General features: G+C 44.1%; 1 protein-coding gene across 4 annotated transcripts; it reads left to right on the top strand.

Moving 5' to 3' along the window:
• The first annotated feature begins 652 nt into the window (after positions 1 to 652).
• UPF3A (UPF3A regulator of nonsense mediated mRNA decay) lies at positions 653 to 19498 on the top strand. 4 transcript variants are annotated; one of them, XM_059892348.1, is made up of 11 exons: positions 653 to 891; positions 2102 to 2208; positions 3817 to 3923; positions 5115 to 5213; positions 5318 to 5428; positions 8858 to 8913; positions 9003 to 9161; positions 10718 to 10783; positions 14305 to 14465; positions 15470 to 15764; positions 18524 to 19498. In XM_059892348.1, the coding sequence occupies exons 1-11, from the start codon at positions 688 to 690 to the stop codon at positions 18761 to 18763; spliced, it is 1605 nt and encodes a 534-aa protein (XP_059748331.1). In that variant the 5' UTR covers positions 653 to 687; the 3' UTR covers positions 18764 to 19498. The 4 variants fall into 4 exon arrangements, 3 of the variants coding, with proteins under 3 accessions (XP_059748331.1, XP_002692049.2, XP_005214110.1); XM_002692003.7 differs by lacking the exon at positions 10718 to 10783; XM_005214053.5 differs by lacking the exon at positions 10718 to 10783 and having other exon boundaries at positions 9003 to 9149.
• The last annotated feature ends 307 nt before the right edge of the window (positions 19499 to 19805 follow it).

Genomic DNA, 19805 nt, shown 5'->3' on the forward strand with positions numbered 1-19805 from the left:
TCACTGCAACCTGAACACTAAGGGCAGGTGAATTGAAACTTCTTTGCGGCCAATTTCTTCTCTCAACTCTGGGGCATGCATTCTACTTCGTAGGGGAAAGCCATGTGCTGATTTGTGCTGTCATTTCCTTGCTTTTTCTTAAATGTAACTGGTATTCTCTGACGAAAGGTTCAGATTTCCTTGGAAAATAAAAGGCTGTGAACACTATTGGGCTTCCCACGTGGCACAGTGGTGAAGAATCCACCTGTCAATGCAGGAGACTGCAGGTTGGATCCCTAGGTCGGGAAGATCCCCTGGAGTAGGAAATGGAAACCCGCTCCGGTATTCTTGCCTGAAAAAAAACTGTCAAGCGCGCGTGTATAATTTTCTGGAACGTTTCTTCTCCGCGGGAGACATTCCGCCCCGCCCCGGCCCGTTCAAAGCTCTTACTGAGGCTAAGCTCGCGCCCCGGATTTCCCGCTGACCGCGGCTCCAGGCCCACGGCCCGCCCAGCGCAGCTCGGGTCCGCCTCCGGCCCGCGCGCGCCCCTCCCCCGCCCGCGTCTCCGGCCCCGGCGGCGGGAGGGGACGCAGACGCGGAGCCCGGGGCGGGGGAGGGGACTTGTGGCCTCACAACGGTGGGGGCGGCCCAGTTCTCGCGAGGTTTCCGCTCTGACGGGAAGCGGCGGCACCGCCGCGTGGGGTACGGATGCGCTCGGAGGATGGAGCCGGGGGCCCCGGTGTGGCCGTTGCTACGCGGGGTCCGAGCGGGAGGGAGAAACCATCATCCGCAGAAAGCCAGTTCCGCCGGGAGTCTCCGCGGCGGGAGGCCGAAGCGCCGCTGGCCTCCTCTTCCAGCTGTGGGAGCGGCGCAGGCAAACCTCGCGAGGAAAAGAGGACGGTCTTGAGCAAAGTGAGGGCGGTGCGGGGGCGGTGCGGGGCCGGCAAACCTCGCGATAAGAGACTGCCCTGAGCAGTGAGGGGGCCAGGGGGCGGGGCCGCTGGCTCTCCAGCACCGCGGACAGCGGCGTCTGGGCGGCGAGGAAGCGATTGGCTGCCCACTGCAGCGTACTCGCTCCCACTCCAGTGTTCTGGCCTGGAGAATTCCATGGACTGTGCAGCCCATGGGGTCATAAAGAGTCGGACGCGACTGAGCGACTTTCACTTCGACTTTTCTGACTCTGGAGGAAGAAAAGTCAGTTCAGCCTGTGGGTGTTTCCCGGCGAGGCTGGACGCTGGGGCCCGCCAGTGCCGCGAAGTAGCTTTCCTCGCTGAGGAGAGCCGGGCGGGTCCTGCGGGGCTGCAGGCGGGCGGGCGGCGGACGCTGCCCCTCGGGCGCTCTGCCGCGGCGCCGCCTGTTGGGGCCCGACCGCGTCGTATTGAGCGCGTGGGCCGCAGTGCGGGCGGCTGGCTGTCTGGCTTTAATGACCATTGCCTGGGGAAGTGCTACTGTCCGCAGCCTTTTCTGACCTCACCGATCCCTTTTAGACTATTGAGCCCTCGTTACCCTTTTGACAGCCTTGTTCTCCGTGCGCATATTTCACGCATTTTAGGATATTTGTTGTTGTTCAGTCGCCCAGTCGTGTCCGACTCTGCCACCGCATGGACTGCAGCACGGCAGGCCTCCCTGTCCCTCATCATATTCCAGAGTTTGCCCAAGTTCATGTTCATTGCAGCGGTGAAGCTGTCCAGCAGCCTCATCCTCTGACGCCCTCTTCTCCTCCTGCCCTCAATCTTTCCCAGCATCAGGGACTTTTCCAATGAGTCGTCTGTTCGCAAAAGATGACCAAAATACAGGAGCTTCAGCTTCAGTCCTTCCAGTGAATATTCAGGGTTTGATCTCCCTTAAGATCGACTGGTTTGATCTCCTTGCTGTCCAAGGGATTCTCAGGAGTCTTCTCCAGCACCACAATTGAAAAGCATCAATTCTTTGGTGTTCTGCCTTCTTTACGGTCCACCTCTCACAACAATGATATCCTAAAATACTCCGAGCTGGATATTCCGAGCCGAAACGGGGTGACCGGGATCCGGGTGGTTGTTGGTTAGCCGCTAAGTCGTGTCCCACTTAGTAGCTGAAGCTTCATGAGGTTCTAATGAATCCAACCAGCGACCTCTCTCCCCAGGTGGTCATCCGGCGGCTTCCCCCCAGCCTCACCAAGGAGCAGCTGGAACAGCAGCTGCACCCGCTGCCTGCACACGATTATTTCGAGTTCTTTACTGCTGATGTCAGGTGAGAAGACCTCACCAGCCTTAGGAGGCCGAGCGGGAATTCCTCGGCGGTCCAGGGTTAGGACTCCGAGCTTTCACTGCCCGTCCGGTTCAACCCCTGAACGGGGCACTAAGATCCCACAGGCTGTGCCGTGGGGCCAAGAAAAGGGGGGAAAAAAAAGAGCGAGGCACTGTTGTTGGGTGGTAAAGTAGTATAGATAATAGAAGCCATCTCTGTTTCAATGTCTTTCCCACACGTACGCAGAAATCAGTGCAGATCATTATTTCTTCAAGTTATTTCCAAGTAGTCGAATTACTAAATTCCCTTAAAATGATTTGAGTATCTCCATAGCATCAACATAGTCTAAAAAGAAAAGCAGTCTAACACCATATTACTTAATTTTGTTTTGGATATCAGTAAACTTTAATATTACCTTTTATATGAAATAAATTGTATTAAAATATAAGAAGGAAAACGAATAAATAATAGATGTATAAGCTAATGAGTTGTTACAGGTGAACACACCCATGTAGCTCAGCCCCCAGTGCTCCCTTCCAGGACTGACACCCCTACTTTCAGCCACCTCTGCTGAGTTATGTCTCTTTCTATTCTCGTCTGCAGCTTGGTAGTAAGATGTTTCTGTCAATGCTTTAACAGTTCAATATCTACTTTTTATTAAAAAAGAGCAGACCTCAAGTTAGCCCAATAGGGGGACAGATCAGCTAGAATTTAGTGAATTTCACTATGTGATTTCTTAGTGACTTCACATTATCTGTATTAGTTTTCTCTTCAATATCATGAGTTCTCATTTATAGCAGTCATACATATTTTCCTTTTGAATAAATACCTTTCAGTAAAAACTGTCAGTTCAGTCAGAGAAAAGTATCACAGGTAAATATAGATTTGTGTTTTTCTTAAAAAGCCAACATAAACACGATTTTTTCAAATAACTAAAGTTTAGGCTACAGTTAAAGGAGGTCAGGCACTGGACTCAGAGTGACTCGGATTGGAATCTCAGCCCCACCTTTTTACCAACAGCTCCCTCAGCAGGTACCTGATTTCTCCAAACCTTAGTGTTCTAGTGTTCTCATCCATGAAATGGGATTGAAAATTCCTGCCTATGAAGGACGTTGGTAACTGTGAGATGGAGGAGAAAGGTTTAGTTCTGTATATCCCATGCTGCATGCTATAATAAATACCCTTTTAAGATAACCTAAACAATGCTCTTTAAATCTGTAAGGGATCTCTTTACAATATAATGTTTTCTCTGAATGAATCATGACTGGGTTGTGTTGTAGTCATGATGTATGATTAGGAATGATCTCTGAATAACCTTCCTTTGATTTCCTACATCTGAGAACTAGTATTTTAATCCTGGCTCTGTGCAGTAGAGAAACCAACCTAAAGTATCTCTGAAATCTTAAAAAAAAAATCTCAGTTAATATTTTGTTTGGATTTTTTTGATGAAGAGTACCCAGATTGTTGTAATTAACTGAGAAATGATTCTTTGGCATAAAGGTTTTATCTGAAATAGTTTGTTGTATCCAGAAAAGAAAAAAAATTAAAATAAGTCTTAAGTTGTTTTGGTCTTAAGTTTTTTACTATTTTCATTGTTGTCTCTTCTTTCAGTCTTTATCCTCATCTCTACTCAAGAGCATACATTAACTTTAGAAATCCAGATGACATCCTTCTTTTTAGAGATCGTTTTGATGGATATATCTTCATTGATAGTAAAGGTTGGGTCATTGGCTTTTTAAACTCTTCATTATAATTTCTGAGTACATTAATTAAGTTTTGTTAGATGTTTGTGAGTTTTAATTGAGTCCATAGATGCTAATCTAAAATAACTTCTTAAACTTTGATTATGTTACTGTGGTTATGAGCTTATGTTGAAAATTAAAATTATATATAACCCAAAGAATTCTAGCAATTTTGTGTAGACAATCTACTTAGGAATTATCATTGGACAGTGAAATTTTTCTCATAATGAGTTTTCTGGATAAGTAAACTTTACTATTTTACGTAAAATTTTTCTGAATAAGTAAAATTAATTATATTATGCAAACTAAATTATTTTATCCTAGTGCTATGTACTAGGCATTATGGACACAGCATGAAAAGTGAATCAGACATTGTCCCTGTCTGTCTGAAGCCCTACTCTTCTCCTGGTTCTTGACTTTATTCTGCATAGTTGAGTATAATGCAAATATAGAAAAGTGTCTTGCAGATAAATGAGAGTTAAAATATCAGTCATCTGACAGATATAGAAGTGGCTAAAGGGTTTGGTACCAAGGTAGAAGTGTTTCATCTCTTGATTAAGCAGATTCTCTTAGTAAACTTTTCTGTCTGTCCCCACCCCAATATAACAACAAAATTAGTTTAAAGTTACTTTCATTCTGAATTTTCTGTATGAAGCAAATCTTACCTGAATATCATGTACATCCGTTGAAACCCTCTCTTTAAATAAGTGTCTCTTGTAAACTATGTCACTTCCTCGAATTCATATAATAGATTGATCATTGAATTAACCTTTAAAATTAAAAAATATAAGCTATGACTAGGAAAGCTATTTAAAGGTATCCCAAAATAAGCTCTTTGGTGGGAGGGTGAAGAGGTTTATTGAGGTATAAGTTACATGTGATTACAAAGTACCACTTTAAGGTATATAGTTTAATGAATTTTGAATATCTCCAGTCATGTAACCACAACTACAATTAGTTTATTTACTAAATAATTGCTAATTCTTTGTTTAAATCTGGAGCTTGATATGCTAAGATTACTGTTATTTGAAAGTATAATTAAATTATAGTTTAAATAGTAACATTATCAATGCTATGCTGAATGCTTAAGTAAGCTAGATTATTGTTTAAAAACGAATACAGAAAAGCCATTTCAGAATGGCTTTTGTAATTTGTTTCCTGTTAAAGGGCTAGAATATCCTGCAGTGGTAGAATTTGCTCCATTCCAGAAGATAGCCAAAAAGAAGCTAAAGAAAAAAGATGCCAAAACCGGAAGCATTGAAGATGGTGAGTCCTTTTTCAAGTAGTGGATTGTGAAGCTTTGAAATTAAGCACAGTGGTCAAATATAATTCTTTCCCATACATTCCTTTTTTTCTGTTTTAATTTACAGACCCAGAGTATAAGAAATTTTTAGAAACTTACTGTGTGGAGGAGGAGAAAACTAGTGTCAGTCCTGAAACTCTTCTGGGAGACATAGAGGCAAAGACACGAGAACTTATTGGTCTGTTTTGCTCATTTTTTTCTCTTTATTAAGATATATATTTATAGAGTATATTTTTCTTTTTCATGATTATTATAAAAAATGGATGCATGTGACAGGCTTGGCAGAAATATAGAGTGTTCCCCAGTTTTGACAAAAGGAAAAGGATGTCAACATGGCAAATGGGGAAAATATTTCTGATTATCTGTCGGTGGAGAGAGAACACCTGAGTTTTCAGCTATGGTCATTCTGCTTCAAAGTTCTGATGCTCTGAATTGGCAGCTGAGAAGACATTTGAGTGTTGTGTGCTGGGCTGCATCAGGGAAGCTTGTCTCAGAGCTGAAGCCAGTTATCTTTGCAAAGAGCAGCCACGGTAATGAGATGCTTTGCTTAAGAGTGATGTCATCTTGCCATCATTCAAAACTGTCACAGCCCCTGAGCAAGTGAGGCAGATGCAAGGATAAGCCCAGCCCGAGTGCTGGGTCTGGTTTGAACCTGGCCTTCAGCCTTCTCCCCACAGGTGGTCTATTTTGGGAGTGGCTGTACCCTAGTAGCAATCTACCCGAAGATTAAGGGTAGACATGGAACTCCTTTCTCTAGCAGGCAACCTGCTTGTCACTCCCAAACACATGTGAAGTGTCTCCCTCCTCACCTCTGTTGGGTCTGGGGCCTCCTTACTGCCTAACACTCCTCTGCCCTCCCCTCCCATGCCTACCTCCTGCTTATCCACTAAGACTTAGGAGACAGAACGGCTACACTGTTATACTTTATCTTCTTTGTTCTCTCTCTCTACATTAATTCTCCTCTCATTCTGCTTCCCTGCTCCCCACCCCCACAACAGAATGATATTTTTGTCTTTGTAGTCTCAGCACATGATACATTTCTTGGACAAGTTAGGTATTTGGTAAATATGTGTTGCATAAATTAGTAAGAAAGGCTAACATTATTGAAACGTTCTTCATTAGTCTAATAGTGAAGTTTTATATTTTATAAGAGATGATTTAATGTGTGGCTGGAAGGATCTTTAATCACTGAAGTATTTATGGAGATGTGCTTAGCTCATGTTGACTGGGTATCGACTCTGAGTCTGGGTCCGGGGCAGTGTGAGAACAGGACACACGCGTCCCCTCTCTGTAGCTGCCCGCCCACTGGGGCGACTGGAGGAAACACAAGCAGAAACGCTCAGGCCCAACATCTCCTCTTGTGAGAAGCGCCACAGATATGATGGAGCAGGGTATCGGGACAGAGAGTAAGACCTCTCCGGGACTATATTTGAGCCAAGTCCAGTGGAGCCAAGAGATAGAAGGAGAGGGCTGGAGGCTGGCACTCTGGGCCTGCGTGGTTGGACACAGCGGGCAAGAGGCAGAGTTGCTGGAGAGGCAGGGCTGTTGCATAATGGGCTGGAGACCCATCGAGGGTGTGATCTGGTCTGATTTATTTTTCCCCATCACTCTGGTTGCTGCGGAAGATGGGAGAAGCTGGACTCTGCTTAGAGGCTCTGCTGTCCTTGGGGAAGGTGGCTGGATGAGTCCTGCAGAGTCAGCATGTGTTCTGGAGGTCGAACTGACAGGACTGGCTAAGGACTGGGTGTGGGGGTGAGACAGCAGAAAGAATCATGGCCTCCAGGTGCTCAACTTGAGCAGGTCAGTGGTTTACGGCACCCTGACTGAGGTGGAGAAGAAACAGTGTTGAGGGAAAATTGCAGTTTCGCTGTAGAATATAGTGATTTTAAGAAGAGCTAAACAAGGAAGCAAACTAGAAATTATTTATAAACTCAACTTCCTCCCCCTCCCATCTCTTTACCACTTCTTCTTAAGCACCCTTGTGCAGGACCTTTTCTTCTGGGCAGTTGGATATCTGCCTGCTGGTCACACACACACACTCACAGTCCCACAGAGTCCAGCCGTCCTCTCGCAGAGGAGAGACCAGTTGTCTTCTATGTTCCCAGTGCCTTGCCCAGTGTCTGCTGCATAGGAGATGCAGCGTACCTATTTACTAAATGAATAAATGTGGCTTAGAATCCATGAGCCCAGAGGAGCCTGTAGAACTTTGTTTCTGTGATTTCCTGTTTATGCCTATTTAAATGTAAACTTAATCAGGAAATTCATGGCGAATGCCTTTTCCTTTTCTTAGGTTCTAACCTTTAGTGGATTCTTAGGCTCAAGTGTGAGCCATGTGAGTTATGTGCAAGTGTTAGTTCACTCTGAAGTTGCAGTTCAGTGCTGGCCTGTCAGAGTCTTTAGAGCAGACAGACCTGGGCCCAGGTCCCAGCTCTGAGACTTAGCAGCTATGGGACTTGCTTCCTCATAAGTGGTTGTGGCCGAGCCTAGTAAGTGGGGACTGTTCTACTGTAGGTTAAATCAGGGCTACATGGCCATGCATGTTCTCTTTAGTAAAAGATGCACCTTTATGGTTTGTAAAGCACTTTCTTTGGGGCTTCTCTGATGGCTCAGTGGTAAAGAATTCATCTGGAATGCAGGAGATGCAGGTTTGATCCCTGGGTCAGGAAGATCCCCTGGAGGAGGAAGTGGCAACCCACTCCAGTATTCTTGCCTAAAAAACCCCATGGACAGAGGAGTCTGGTGGGCTACACAGTTCATGGGGTGGCAAAGAGTCAGACATGACTGTGCAACTGAGCATGCAAAGCACTTTCTTATATAGGGTGTCACTTACCCATCATATCAGGCCTCTGAAGAAACAAGGCAGGTGTTTATAGTAAAGGAGGGAAGGCAGGTGGAGTCTTCGTATCAACCCCCCTTACCCCCCTACCACCCGTTCCCCTGTAGGTCTCAGCCCTGCAGCAGCTGACAAGCCCAGAACCTCCACAGTGCAGAGCAGAGTCCTCACTCATTTCCAGCCCTGCCCCCACCCCATGGATACAAAAATCTGGGTGCTTAAGTCCCCTCTATAAAATTGTGTTATATTTGCATGCAGCTTACACACATTCTGCTGTATACTTTAAGTCATGTCTGGATTACTTATAATACATGATACACTGTAAATGCTGTGATAGTTGCCACTGAGTTACAAATTCAAAGTTTTGCTTTTTAGAACTTTTTGTAAATTTTTTCCCAAATATTTTTGATCCGTAGTTGGTTGAATCTGCAGATGCAGAACTGATGATGTGAGGGCCGTCTGTATATAAATGGAATATTTGGAAAGTTTAATGTATTCATTTTGCTATTTTGCTTTTATATCATTTTTGGGTAATATATAAGACTCCTTTAAGAATAAGGAATTAAATGCCTAGTATGTGTAACTGTCAGTAGCTCCAAATTCCTTGACTTTATAGAGATAGAGTAAGAATTCCCCCAGATAAAATGAACGCTCATGTAAACTTTAAAATTATATATTCTTCCCTTGTTTTAAAGGTTGAATTGAAAGCAAGTATTTAAAATAGGGAAATCTTATTTTACAGTTAAAGACTACATTGCAATGTTTGTATTTTAGCTAGAAGAACCACACCTCTCTTGGAATATATTAAGAACAGAAAATTAGAGAAGCAGGTAGGTCTGGCTCTTTACCCTGTGAATAGCCTTCTTGTTTCCATCATGTCTGTGCAGACAGTTTATACACACACTTTCCACATCTTTAGCGAATTCGAGAAGAAAAACGAGAGGAGCGGAGGAGGAGGGAGCTGGAAAAGAAGCGCCTACGGGAAGAAGAGAAGCGGAGGCGGCGGGAGGAGGAGAAGTGCAGGAGGAAAGCAGCAGAAAAACAGAAGAAAACGGCGGAGAAGGAAGTAAGGATGAAGGTAACTTCCAGGAGTGTCAGAGAGTGGGCTTCTGCTTAGATTTGCCCTTCAAGAAAGATTTCCTAACTAAAAAACTGCATGTTTGAAACCCGCTGGCTTTGTGTATACTGCCTTTCTGTATGCAGGCTGACTCATAGAACTGGTTGTGTCATTTCTTTTGTGGTAGCAGCAATGGTTTCTACATCTCTTCCCCGGTTTTTTCTTTGACTGACGCATTCATTTAGCAAGGTGATTTAGGTTTTTTCTCTGTGTAAAATTTACTCCCCAATTGGGGTCAGCCATTACCTTCTTAGTATTCTGCTCAGGTGACTTTAACTCAGTCTAGATTCCAACCTATCATGCATCTTACCTCTTCAATGAAGTGTTTAAAGTGCCCTTTAAGGATTCATTAAAATCATGTAATATTAAAGGGAAAAAAATGAAAGGTCAGGACCAGGTGGGAACTAGGTGGAGAGGAAAGGAAAGAGATCACAGTTGCCATAATTGAGCAACAGATCAGTTGCTGATACACTCAGCAATCAGAAAAGTTGATGAGAAACATTTTCATTATCCACGAGGAGAAAACACACCGTTTCTTCAAGGAAAGCAAAGCTTTTTCTAGGCCTTTTCTCTCATAGGTGTTCATATGGGGTTCACTAGCATTGAAGGGAATCTCCTAACGATTTGCCTGTAAAACACACAGCCACGTGTGTCGGTCAGGACTGGCTTGGTGACGCTGCAGTGAAAGTAGCCTCAGGATCTCACTGGATTCATGCAGCTGTTCCTGCTCATATCACGTGTCTGTTGTGCACTGCTCATCATGGCCCTCCAGGGACCCAAGCTGAGGAGGCTCCATCTTGCATTTGCTTCCACAGTCTTTCTGACGGAGGAGGAGGTGTGTAACACAGCAGATTGCACCCTGGTTCTTAAACCTTTTCTATCTATTTCACTGGCCACTGAAAGGCACATCCCTACCTAATGTCAATTTGAAGGACAGCAGAAGCATCAGGAGGAGAGCCTGAAACATCTGATGAACAGCACTCCTGCATAACGATTTCCAAAGACCATTCCTTGAAATGTGTCTCCTTAAGTTTAAGGATTTGCTGAAAAACTCAGCCTGATGGACGGTGTAGGCCAGGTTATGTTGTTCCAGCACATCTGCTGCAAAGATAAACTCAGCATGCAAGATGAGCAAGAAGTCGGACAGAGTGGTTTCCTTCATCTTGGCTTTGATGACAATTCTTACAGATCTATGTAGCTTTAAAATCTTATAACCTGATAATAATATTGATGAAATTGAGGAGCACAATCAAGATTATTAAGTGAAGATTGTCTATCTTGCTTATGCCAGGGCATGGACCTAATAACAGGCAAAGCAAGGGTGTCCCCTGAAAATAACTCAGAGAGTGTCTCCTGTTTGTCCATGTGGTTTAGTGTGAGTACAACTATTCATAGTAGAAATGTAGCTGATATACTTCCTATAACAAACTTACATAGTCTCAACAGTACAAATTAACAGCCCTTGAAGGATAATAAAACGAAGCTCCAATACTATGGGAAGGGCTTTGTCATTGTAGAATGTCAGCTCTGTCGTGACCAGAGGGGAGGAAGGTGTATCCTTAATGCAGACCTTACGCTTGCAGGTATGCAGATATTGCCTAACCTTCTTTTCCTTTACCTTTCTCAGCAAAATGTAATAGCACTTAATGCTTGATATTCTCAAAAGTGGTTTTTTCAACAGCTTTGAGACTTTTTCAGGAAGAATCATTGAAACTTGTAGCCTACAATTTTGACTATAATTTTAAGTAAGACTTAATGGTATTTGAAGTAGAACATTTTATTTTTACATGTTTGAATATGGAATTAGAAATCAAAATAAGCTAAAGAAATAAAAACAAATTATGTCAGTAAAAGTAACTGTAGGACTCTTCACATAGAAAAAGAAGCCAAAACATGGGCACAGCAGGAGAAAGACTTAGTCTTATTGAATCTGGTAAAACAGAATCCTGGTGGCAGGTTAGACCCCACTGACACGAGTCGTCCACAGCTCTGTCCTCTGAGTGTCTGATCTGATCTGGGCTTCTGATCTGACAGTACGTATCCGACTCCAAGGGGAGCCTTTTATGAGCATGTGCTCAGTGTGGGGATCTCTGACCTAAGATTCCTCTGGGGAGATCAAGTTTTAAAAAAAGGAAACCTAAAAAATAAAATCTGTAAAGAAAGACCAAAAGAATTTATATTGATAACCTAAAAGTGAGGAGGCAGAGAGAGGTCCTCATGGCCCTTTTTACCATAAAGAGAATACGCAGCCCAGTGGTTCATTCTCCTCAGAGGACTAAGCGGTGAGCTCACGTTGAGGAAGGCAGTCAGGCTGCCAGAGTCACAAATGAAATTCCTGAAAACTTTGTAAGTTGTAGGTTATTATCTGAAAACGTTGTGTGATCTTTTCCACGAAGCTCTGTAGGAACAGGTGTGTGAGATCAGTTTATAAGCATGGATGTGGACTGGACGAGGCACACATGCCCTGACCCCCGCTGTCCTCCCTGCTGTCCTCCGTGCTCCCTCCCTGCTGTCCTCCCTGCTGTCCACCCCGCTGTCCTCCGTGCACCCCCCCCGCTGCCCTCATGCTCCCTCCCCACTGTCCTCCCGCTCCCTCCCCACTGTCCTCCGTGCACCCTCCCTGCTGCCCTCGTGCTCCCTCCCCACTGTCCTCCCCGCTCCCTCCCCGCTGTCCTCCGTGCTCCCTCCCTGCTGTCCTCCCCACTGTCCTCCGTGCACCCTCCCCGCTGCCCTCGTGCTCCTTCCCCACTGTCCTCCCCGCTCCCTCCCTGCTGTCCTCCGTGCTCCCTCCCCACTGTCCTCCCTGCTGTCCTCCGTGCTCCCTCCCCGCTGTCCACCCCACTGTCCTCCTGTGCTCCCTCCCCACTGTCCTCCCCGCTGTCCTCCATACTCCCTCCCTGCTGTCCTCCCCGCTGTCCTCCATGCTCCCTCCCCACTGTCCTCTGTGCTCCCTCCCTGCTGTCCTCCCCGCTATCCTCCATGCTCCCTCCCCGCTGACCTCCCCGCTGTCCTCCATGCTCCCTCCCCACTGTCCTCCATGCTCCCTCCCTGCTGTCCACCCCACTGTCCTCCGTGCTCCCTCCCCACTGTCCTCCACGCTCCCTCCCTGCTGTCCACCCCACTGTCCTCTGTGCTCCCTCCCCGCTGTCCTCTATGCTCCCTCCCTGCTGCCCTCTGTGCTCCCTCCCCCGCTTCCCACACAGGGAGCTCCTCCGCGCCACCGCCAGATTCACGCCCTCTCAGGATGGCTCCCTTCGCTGTCTGCTCCCTGGGCACATCCTGTCTGTGCAGGGGGCCCTTCCCTGACCCCTTGAGAAACCATTCCTCCACCCTCCCCGACACCTCTTTGTACTTGTATTCTGTTTATTATGTGTCTATAGCATTTTATAACCTCCTGAGATTATCTGGCTCACTCTTCGTCACTGTGGTTACGGTTCTCCCACTCTGGAGATGCCACCGCCTTGGCAAGAATATCAAGTGTGAGGCCCTGACTGTGGGCCCTCATTTCACACAACTGCATTCCTAGCCCTGAGCCTGGGCTCTCCTCCCCAGTTCAGGGCACACAGCTCATTAAACCCTTGCTACCTCTGGAGCGATAGGAATGTCCTGTATGCTAAGAGCTAAGAGGTGGCTGGAGCCCTGGATGGCTTCAGGATGGAAGCTGGTCACCAGAGAGACCAGGCGTGATTACAGGGTTAGAACTTCCAGCGCCATCCCCACCTCCCACAAGGGAAAGGGCTGGAGATTGAGTTCAGTCATCAGTGGCCAGAGGTGCAATTGATGATGCCTATGGAATGGCATCTCCATAAAAGTCCTGAAGTGTGGGGTTTGGAGAGCAACCTAGCTGGTGGACACACACATCCTGCTGCCGAGAGAGTGGAGGTGGGAGGCCTCAGACTGCTCCCAGGTACCACGCCCCGGGCTCTCTCCCAGCTGGCTGGGCCTGAGTTGTACTCTTCATAACAAACCAGTGATAGTAAGTAAAGTGCTTCCTGAGTTCCCTGAGTCATTCTCATTCAAGAACTCCCTGAATTTATAGCCTGTCAGTCACAAGTACTGGTGACAGCCTGGGACTAGCACGTGGCCTCTGACGTGGGGACGGCCCCATGGGGTCTGACCTTGACCCCAGGTAGATGGTGTCAGAACTGGTGTTGGAAAAACTCTTTGGTTTCAGAAATATTGTTACAACAGTTTGTAGGTGCATAAACTACTAGTTGGATTGATGGAGACATTCACTATTGCATTTCCCTGTGGTTTGCATATATTACTTTTTAAACTAAAAAAAGATAGACTGTTACCTGAAAGGATTCTCCATAGGCAGGTAATCTCTGATGAGAGGCAACTTTCACAATTGTGTCTGACAGTCTGTATTTCATTCTTAAATGATCGCATTTAGTGAAATATGTCTGTGTATAGTTTTCCTATACCACAACTTAAATAAGTTCACTTTTATAAGTGAGAGCAAAATTCTTACATGTAGACTTAAGTTCATGACCCTGCCTGTAGTACTAAAGTTCAAAGAATAAGAACAGAAGGAAGGTCCAATTTCATACCAGAAGCAGTGTATCAGCGTTACTGCTAAGTCTGTTACAAGAAAGAGAGTAATAGGTAGTTTGAAAACTATTCTCAAAGTCATCAACAGTAAAACATTTTTAAAAAGTTTTTACTGTATTATAAAAATAATATGTGTTCATTTTAGAAAAACTAGAACCTATAGATGAAAGGAAAGAAAATCATTTCATTTCTGCTAACTGAAAATAATAACACTATTGCATGCCTTTTAGACATTTTTCTATTAATATATCTGTGAATCAACATATAAATAGGAATCAGATCATTCTGCTTTGTAACATTCTTTTCTTCATGTATATAATATCTTTTTATCACATTATCCTAAATTGTTTTTCATAACTACAAAGTGCCTCATTGACTGAATGTTCCCGTGTATATTTAACCAAAAACCTGTTCATTGGATCTTTAGCTTATGTTTTTTGCTATTCAAACATTTGGGCTCGATATTGGTGTATATTTTAAATTATTTATTAAATACATTCTTTTAAATATACTCTTAAAGTGGTATTTTACTAGCATTATAATTTCTCAGCTTCTCAAAAAACCAGAAAAGGGAGAGGAGCCGAGCACTGAGAAACCAAAAGAAAGAGCGGAGGAGACTGACCCTGGAGACGGGAAGTGGGAGCCCTGTCCCAGTGCGGTGGTCCTGAAGCCCAAGCCCCCAGAGGGCTCGCTGGAGGAGCTCCGGGAGAGGTGAGCCGAGCTCTTGTTTCTCTGACCATGTTCCGCACCTGAAGTTGTCATCAAGTTGTGGTCGTGTCGCCTTCTGCAGTGTGAGTAAATGCTTATATTTCAAAAATATGCTTGGAATTCAGGAGTTTTGCTGGGATGCGCTTGTCCACACCTTTGCCTCTGTGGTCAAGGTCATGCTGATGGTGAACCGTCAGTCTGCAGCCCGAGGCTATCTTCAAGCAGGGAGTGTCCTGCCTCCAGGGTCCACTCTTCTGCTGCTCCTCTTGGATCCCTGCCTTTGCCTGTCCGTCTTCTCTTCTCACTCTCTTCCTCAGGGGTCTCTGTTGGTTTGTAGCTCTCTTCTGTGCTCTTGTCCTGTTTCCGGCACAGATGCGTGCTTGCAGATCTTTCTGTTCCATGAGCCCTGCTGCCTTCGTGTGCGGAGCCACGGATGGTATGTGGGGCTCATGCAGAGAAAGACTTTAAGATGAGCTAAGCAGCGACTGAACTGAACTGAACTGAAGCAGCAACTTATTTACTTAATATTCATTTAACAGTTTGATATATGCATGTGTTAATTTTTTAAGTTAATTTTAGCTCTGCTTGGAACAGAAACTCAAACTGACAGTTCTGTGTCATGATGGATGTTCATCTGGTCTACTAGGAAAGTCCCTTGATTACTTCTAGTCTCATTTGCTTTATCTGTAAAAAAAAAAACCACAGAGGGTTATATTTACTAGGAATTACAAGAATGTGTGTGTGTGTATATGATACCTTAGTTTAGTGCCTATTACATATATGTCACTCAAACGTAAGAGTAAATGTTGTTACTACTCTTGTTTATTCATCTTTTCCAAAGTTTCTTATTGAGCATCTGTCGTGTGCCCATCATGTGCAAACCTGCACAACAGTGATGAGCAGACTATATGTTCCCTGCCTGTTTCTGAACTTGGAGTCTGGAAGGGAAGACAGATAATTGTCAGGCAGTTTATGTAAGGTTACTGATAATTTGTGTTGAATCACAGGTCACAAAATGACAGTGATAAAGAGCAAAGGGATAAGGAGAGAAGATCCCGAGAAAAAGAACTTGAAGCACAGCAATGCCACTTGGATGACAGCAGGAAACACAGAGCCCACCATGAGCTGGAAAAATGTTCGGGAAGAAATGGAGAAGAGCTGGCACGGGGGAAGGGGTCGGCCGCAGACGGAGGGAGAAGAGGGAGCCAGGATAGGGGCTGCCCTGTGGAAGCAGCAGAGAGGCCGGGAAGGGAGAACAGTGAAGACCGGCTGGCACCCAGAAAGGAGCGCACAGGAAACAAGGTTCTTTTATTCTTCAGGGATAATCTTCCATTTATTTCATCTGCTCAAACTATTAACTATAATCCTGCAGGCTTATAGCTGCTTTTCCAAACAAAAATGTTTTATTTAACCAAGTGTCTTGAGGTGTCTTGAGATGCAGGACCACAGGCTTTGACAGTGTCTTAGACCCTGAAAGGCTGTGTCTGTAGAGCAGTGATTCTTGTCAAGTGAGAGGGTACCAGGGCCTGAGATGAAACCAGCATCTCCTATACTCAGAGAATTGATTTTTTTTTTAACCAAGAAAGGAAAAAAAAAAACCCACAAAACCCTTTTATTTAGCATAAAACTGCACATTCACACTATTTGCCTAAGAATAAGTAATGGAAAGATTATCTATTTTACCCCTAAGACAGTAAAGAAAATATGTCTTGGTGCTTCCTTTTACGTTATTAACAGTGTTCTGGTTTTTTAAATTGAAGTTTAGTTGATTTACAATATTGTGCTGGTTTCAGGTATACTGCGAACTGGTTATTTTTTTCAGATTATATTCCATGATAGGTTCATACAAGATATTAAATGTAATTCCTGTGCTATACAGTAAATCCTCGTTGCTTATCCATTTTGTGTCTAATAGTTTGTATCTGTTAATCCCATACTCCTAATTTGTCCCTCCCTCTTTCTTTCTCTCCCTTGATAATCGTAAGTTTGTTTTCTGTGACTGTGGGTCTATTTCTGTTTTGTATATAGATTCATTTATATTATTGTTAGAGTCTACTTGTAAGTGTGATCATATAGTTACTCTCTCTGTCTGACTTACTTCGCCTAGCACAATCATCTCTAGGTTCATCCACGTTGCTGCAGATGTTCATTGTTTCATTCTTTTTATGGCTGAGTAATATTCCATAGTATATACGTACCACATCTTCTTTATCCACTTATCTGTCAATGGGCACTTAAGTTGCTTCCATACCTTGACTACAGTAAGTCTCCCACATACGAACAAATTCCCATCAGAGAGTGTGTTAAGTCCAGTTTGTTCATAAGTCCAACAAAGTTAGCCCAGGTACCCAACTAACACAATTGGCTAGGTAGTACTGTGTTGTAATAGGCTTATAATACTTTTCACACAAGTAATACATAAGTTTACTGAGTTATATGAGTTGTTTATGTAGTTTGGCTATTAACCCCTTGTTGGTCACATCATTGGTAAATATTTTCTCCCATTCTGTAGGGGTTTTTTATTGGTGGTTTCCTTTGCTGTGCAAAAGCATCTAAGTTTAATTAGGTCTCATTTATTTTTTTTCTTTTGCTTTGGGAGACTGACCGAAGAAAATATTGCTATGATTTGTCAGAGGATGTTTTGCCTGTGTCCTCTTCTAGGAGTTTTATGATGTCATGTCTTATATTTAGGTCTTTAAACAATTTTTGAGTTTATTTTTGTGCATGGTGTGAGGGTATGTTCTCATTTCAGTGATTTGTGTGTAGCTGTCCAGCTCCCCCAACACCCCTTGCTGCTGAGACTGTCTTTTCTCCATTGTGTATTCTTGCCTCCTTTGGCTTAGATTAATTAACTATGGATGTGTGGGTTTATTTCTGGGCCCTCTACTCTGTTCCGTTGATCCATATGTCTGGTTTTTGTACCATAATGTTTTGATTACTGTGGTTTTGTAGTATAGTCTGACATCTGAAAGGGTTACACCTTCAGCTTTGTTCTTTTATGTCAGGATTGCCTGGGCAGTTCTGGGCTGTTTGTGGTTCTATATAAATTTAAGGATTATTCTAGTTCTGTGAGAAATATCATGGGTATTTTGATAGGGATTGCATTACCTCTGTAGATTGCTTTGGCTAGTGTGGCCGTTTTAGCAGTATTAATTTTTCTGATCCAAGAGTGTGGGAAAGAGTGTGATAGGCTACACAGGCCTACCAAGCTCTTTCCCACTCTTCTCATTGACCAGGCTGATATTAAGGAAAAGGACGTTCTGGTAAACCCCACGGTAGTAGTGACTGTGGGGACTTCACACACAGCCCAGGAGTGGTGGGTAAAGGTGAGTGGTGAGCCCTAGAGAAACAGCATAAGACATGCCCCCCGAGTCACATTGCCCCTCAGGTGGCCAAGGCTGCTGTTCTGCCCAGGCACACATACAGCTCCCATAGGGCTGGCTGGCCTCAACGGTCCTGGCCTGCAGGATCGCTTTGTCCTTCCCTGGCTTTGCTTTCCCATGCCCTGAAGCAGTTTTATTTCATTTCATGTACTTTATTCAGTCATGTTTTTATCCCACCACCTCTAAGAGTTTAGTATGATAACTGGTTAGTATTTTCTATAAAGGGGACAGTGGAGGAATAAGGTACACAGAAATTGTAGCTTATTACAAATGTGTGACTGCTCAGCTCATAGCTCAAAGGCCATGTCTTAGTTTGTTTCCAATTTTGCATCCACCGTGCATGGTGAGTTTGAAGGGTTGTAATGAGTGTGTTTGAGTTTTCACCTCTCACAATAGGAGGGAATGCCATGATTGTACCAATTCCACAGAGTGGTCTAGGTTTGAGCAATAACACTTTCTCAGAGACTACTTTCAAGTTATTTTGAATACTCTTTTTCATGGCCTATTTTAAAATCTCAAAATGCCTAGTTTCTGAGATAGTGCTATGAAAAAGGCTGATTTTTACCTGCTAGACTGATTTTCTTTAGATAATTAGGATTATCAGGGCCTAAAATAGAGCTGTTGCCCCAACCTGTGTTTCTGGCCCTTGGAAGAGTAACACGCCTTCTGTCCTGGCAGGACCGGCCAGGCTTGCAGCTGTACCAGCCCAGAGCTCGCATCCGAGCCTGTGACTGTGATGGAAGACACCCTGAGGAGGCCCGCGACGGGAGGAGGGGTGAGGCGGAAGACTCAACGGTGGCTTTAGCTGAGAAGAGCGAAGAGGCGGTGTGGGGCGACATGCATGTTGGTGACGTGGGTGGGGGCTCCCCACCTCAACGCTCTGTGGATTCGAGAGGGCGTTCCTTCCGGAAGTTATAAATTACATTAGCCTGGGATAAAACCTGCACACTGAATTTACTAATGAAGAAATGAGAAAGCAGAACTATAAAGGTGGCATAGAAATACAAGAAACCATTCTTAAGTAATCTTTTAAAACTTTGAACAGAGTTACAGATTTTACCATTTCTGTTATAAACTGGTATATATAATTTAACCAGAACCAAAAGAAAACTAGTATTGTGTGAATTCTGAAGCCCTTTCAACATGTTGTGGGAATAACGTGGACTTTGAGTTTTACACATTCGTAAGCAAATGGTCTATCTTGTGCCTTTGTTGTTTTCTGTGGGAAGTGAGCAGCTCTCATTGCTTGTAACTCCTGTAATTCAGCCATTCATGTACCTCCTTTCATAAGGATTCACTAAGGCTGTGGTGCTGTTGTCCCTCTGATAGGAACTCTAACTCTGTATAAAGCCCCAAATTGTTGCCCTTTTAACAATATGGCCACAGAATTAACAAAAACAGTTCCAGTCTTTTGATGGGGTGCTCATGGTTTATAACATAAATGGCATTATTTTGAGAGAGGGATAACTTAGGTATGGCATTGGGTTTTTTCTTTTTGCAGCCTGAGGCAGTTGTAAAATAACTTAATGTAGCTTTTTGCAACTGTGTATTCTATAGTATTTTTTCTTTTGGTGAAATTTTAAATGTTAATGTTTTTGGCACTGTGCTTTGTACCATTTATTAAATAAAAATTTTAGTTGCTATGAATTTGAACTCCAGTTATGATACTTTCCCTATGTAGACTGTTATGTGATTAAAAAACTGCTTTTTAAAATGTAGCTGTAATCATCTGAATATTTTGATTATTCCTTATAAGATATAAAATATGTCTCAGGAAACTGAGATTTGTTGTGAGAAAGCTCCTTGCTTGTGGGCAGTCAGTCTGCCAGCACTGCTGTGCTCTAGCTCTTGACTCAGGAGGTGGGGGTGGAGAGGAGGGCTTGCTGTGGGTTCAGTGAGATCCAGGTGACCTAGCAGCTTCAACTCTGGCAGAAAAGGGCTAGATAGTAAACACTTTAGA

Source organism: Bos taurus, chromosome 12, assembly GCF_002263795.3.
Source record: "Bos taurus isolate L1 Dominette 01449 registration number 42190680 breed Hereford chromosome 12, ARS-UCD2.0, whole genome shotgun sequence".
Classification (NCBI taxonomy): Eukaryota; Metazoa; Chordata; class Mammalia; order Artiodactyla; family Bovidae; genus Bos; species Bos taurus.